The sequence below is a fragment of the Hakea prostrata genome, chromosome 11 (assembly GCF_041222555.1).
Source record: "Hakea prostrata isolate BN-2017 chromosome 11, UWA_Hpros_2, whole genome shotgun sequence".
NCBI lineage: Eukaryota > Viridiplantae > Streptophyta > Magnoliopsida > Proteales > Proteaceae > Hakea > Hakea prostrata.
In genome coordinates, this window is record NC_142610.1 from 24,076,233 (window position 1) to 24,077,790 (window position 1,558).

Consider the following 1,558-nt stretch of genomic DNA (forward strand, 5'->3'; position numbering starts at 1 on the left):
CCCATATCAGTTATTATCAGCAAACTATGGTTGTGGCTGGTAATTCAGACGAAATCCTTTACAGGGTTTCATCTTTGACCGGTGCAGCACAAAAGTGGTTTTCAAATCTTCCTTCAGGAAAAATTGCCGATTTTTGAGGAGTTGGTGCGGAAATTCATTGGTTGTTTCCAGAGTGGAATCCAGATCAAAAAGACGGAGGAAACTCTGTTTACTATCAAGCAAGGGAAGAATGAATCAATTCGGGAATACGTGAAAAGATTCAACAAAGTTACTATGGAGATTGGGAATATGGATGAACAGGTAGCTTAAACCGCTTTGTTCACTGGACTAATCAATCGGAGACTCTTGGAGTTATTGCTTTAAGACATGCCAACCACTTATGCTAAACTGGTGCAAAGGAGTCAAAAGCAAGCGGAGGTAACGGAGATTCTAGATGCACGTCAGGGGGACACAAAGGCTTTTCCACCAAAGAGAAGAAGGCTGTTGAGAAGAGACAGAAACCTAAGCAACCCAATAATGATCGGTCGCGAAGGCCACGTCCAACGTGGAGGCAGCGTTCTCCCGATCAGGGGGAGTACACAACATTGAATACTCCTCGCTCATAGATCCTGAATATTATCAAGAGACAAGATATCTTGAAATGGTCTCCCAAGGGCGTGTCCAAGCCTGGAGAACGCAACATGGAAAGGTATTGCCATTTTCCTAAAGATTATGGGGCACTACACTAATGATTGCAGACACCAGAAAGCCGACATTGAGAGATTGATTTCTCAACGACATCTCTCGAGTTTCATTAAGGGACGACCACCAGAGCCAAGAGTAGCGGTCAAGAAGAGAGATCGTTCTGGAAGCCGAGAGCGCCAGGTCGAGCCTCCCAAGTCGAAGAAGGGAAAGGAAGTGGTCGAAGCTAGCCGATCTCCTATCTTAATTATTTTTGGGGGACCCGAACCGGAGTCACTTCGCAAGCCGAAGACCAAATCTAAGTTTGTTGGAACTAGAGAGGTGCAAAAGCGGAAAAGGTCGAATGGTGAAAGTTTGATCACCTTCGATGACGAGGGTGAAAGAGGTATTTACACATCTCACAATGATGCCATAGTCATCAAGGTGGTGATCGGACGTCGGGAAGTACACAGAGTGTTGTTTGATACCGGCTCTTCCGCAGATCTTCTGTCTTACGAAGCTTATCAGAAATTGAAGATCGAAGATGACTTGTTGGAGCCATCATCCACACATTTGTATGGATTCGCTGGATCATTTGCGGTGGCGTAAGGATCGGTTCAACTGGACCTTTCAGTAGGAAACTTCCCTAAGGAAACTACTATTTGGGTGAATTTCCTAGTGGTTCGAGAGCTTCCGGCGCATAATGTTATACTTGGTAGACCATCCTTGACAAAGCTGGGAGCGGTGGTTGTTTTTGAAATTTTAAAAGTAACCGCGAGCGCACGGTATCGTGTAGCTAACGGGTCGATCTCAGGGAGATATGCCACTTAGAATTTGAACTTCTTAATAGTAATGCGAGAGTGGAATGATTCAATTTTTTTGTTAACTAATTAACTAA

General features: G+C 44.5%; 1 protein-coding gene across 1 annotated transcript; it reads left to right on the forward strand.

The window, feature by feature from the left end:
* Positions 1-711: 711 nt before the first annotated feature.
* LOC149001048 (uncharacterized) lies at positions 712-1,269 on the forward strand. Its single transcript, XM_089139256.1, has one exon. The coding sequence runs from the start codon at positions 712-714 to the stop codon at positions 1,267-1,269; it is 558 nt and encodes a 185-aa protein (XP_088995382.1).
* Positions 1,270-1,558: the final 289 nt, after the last annotated feature.

Coding starts and splice junctions, on each gene's coding strand:
- LOC149001048 (XM_089139256.1), top strand. CDS start 712: ATGGGGCACTACACTAATGATTGCAGACACCAGAAAGCCGACATTGAG.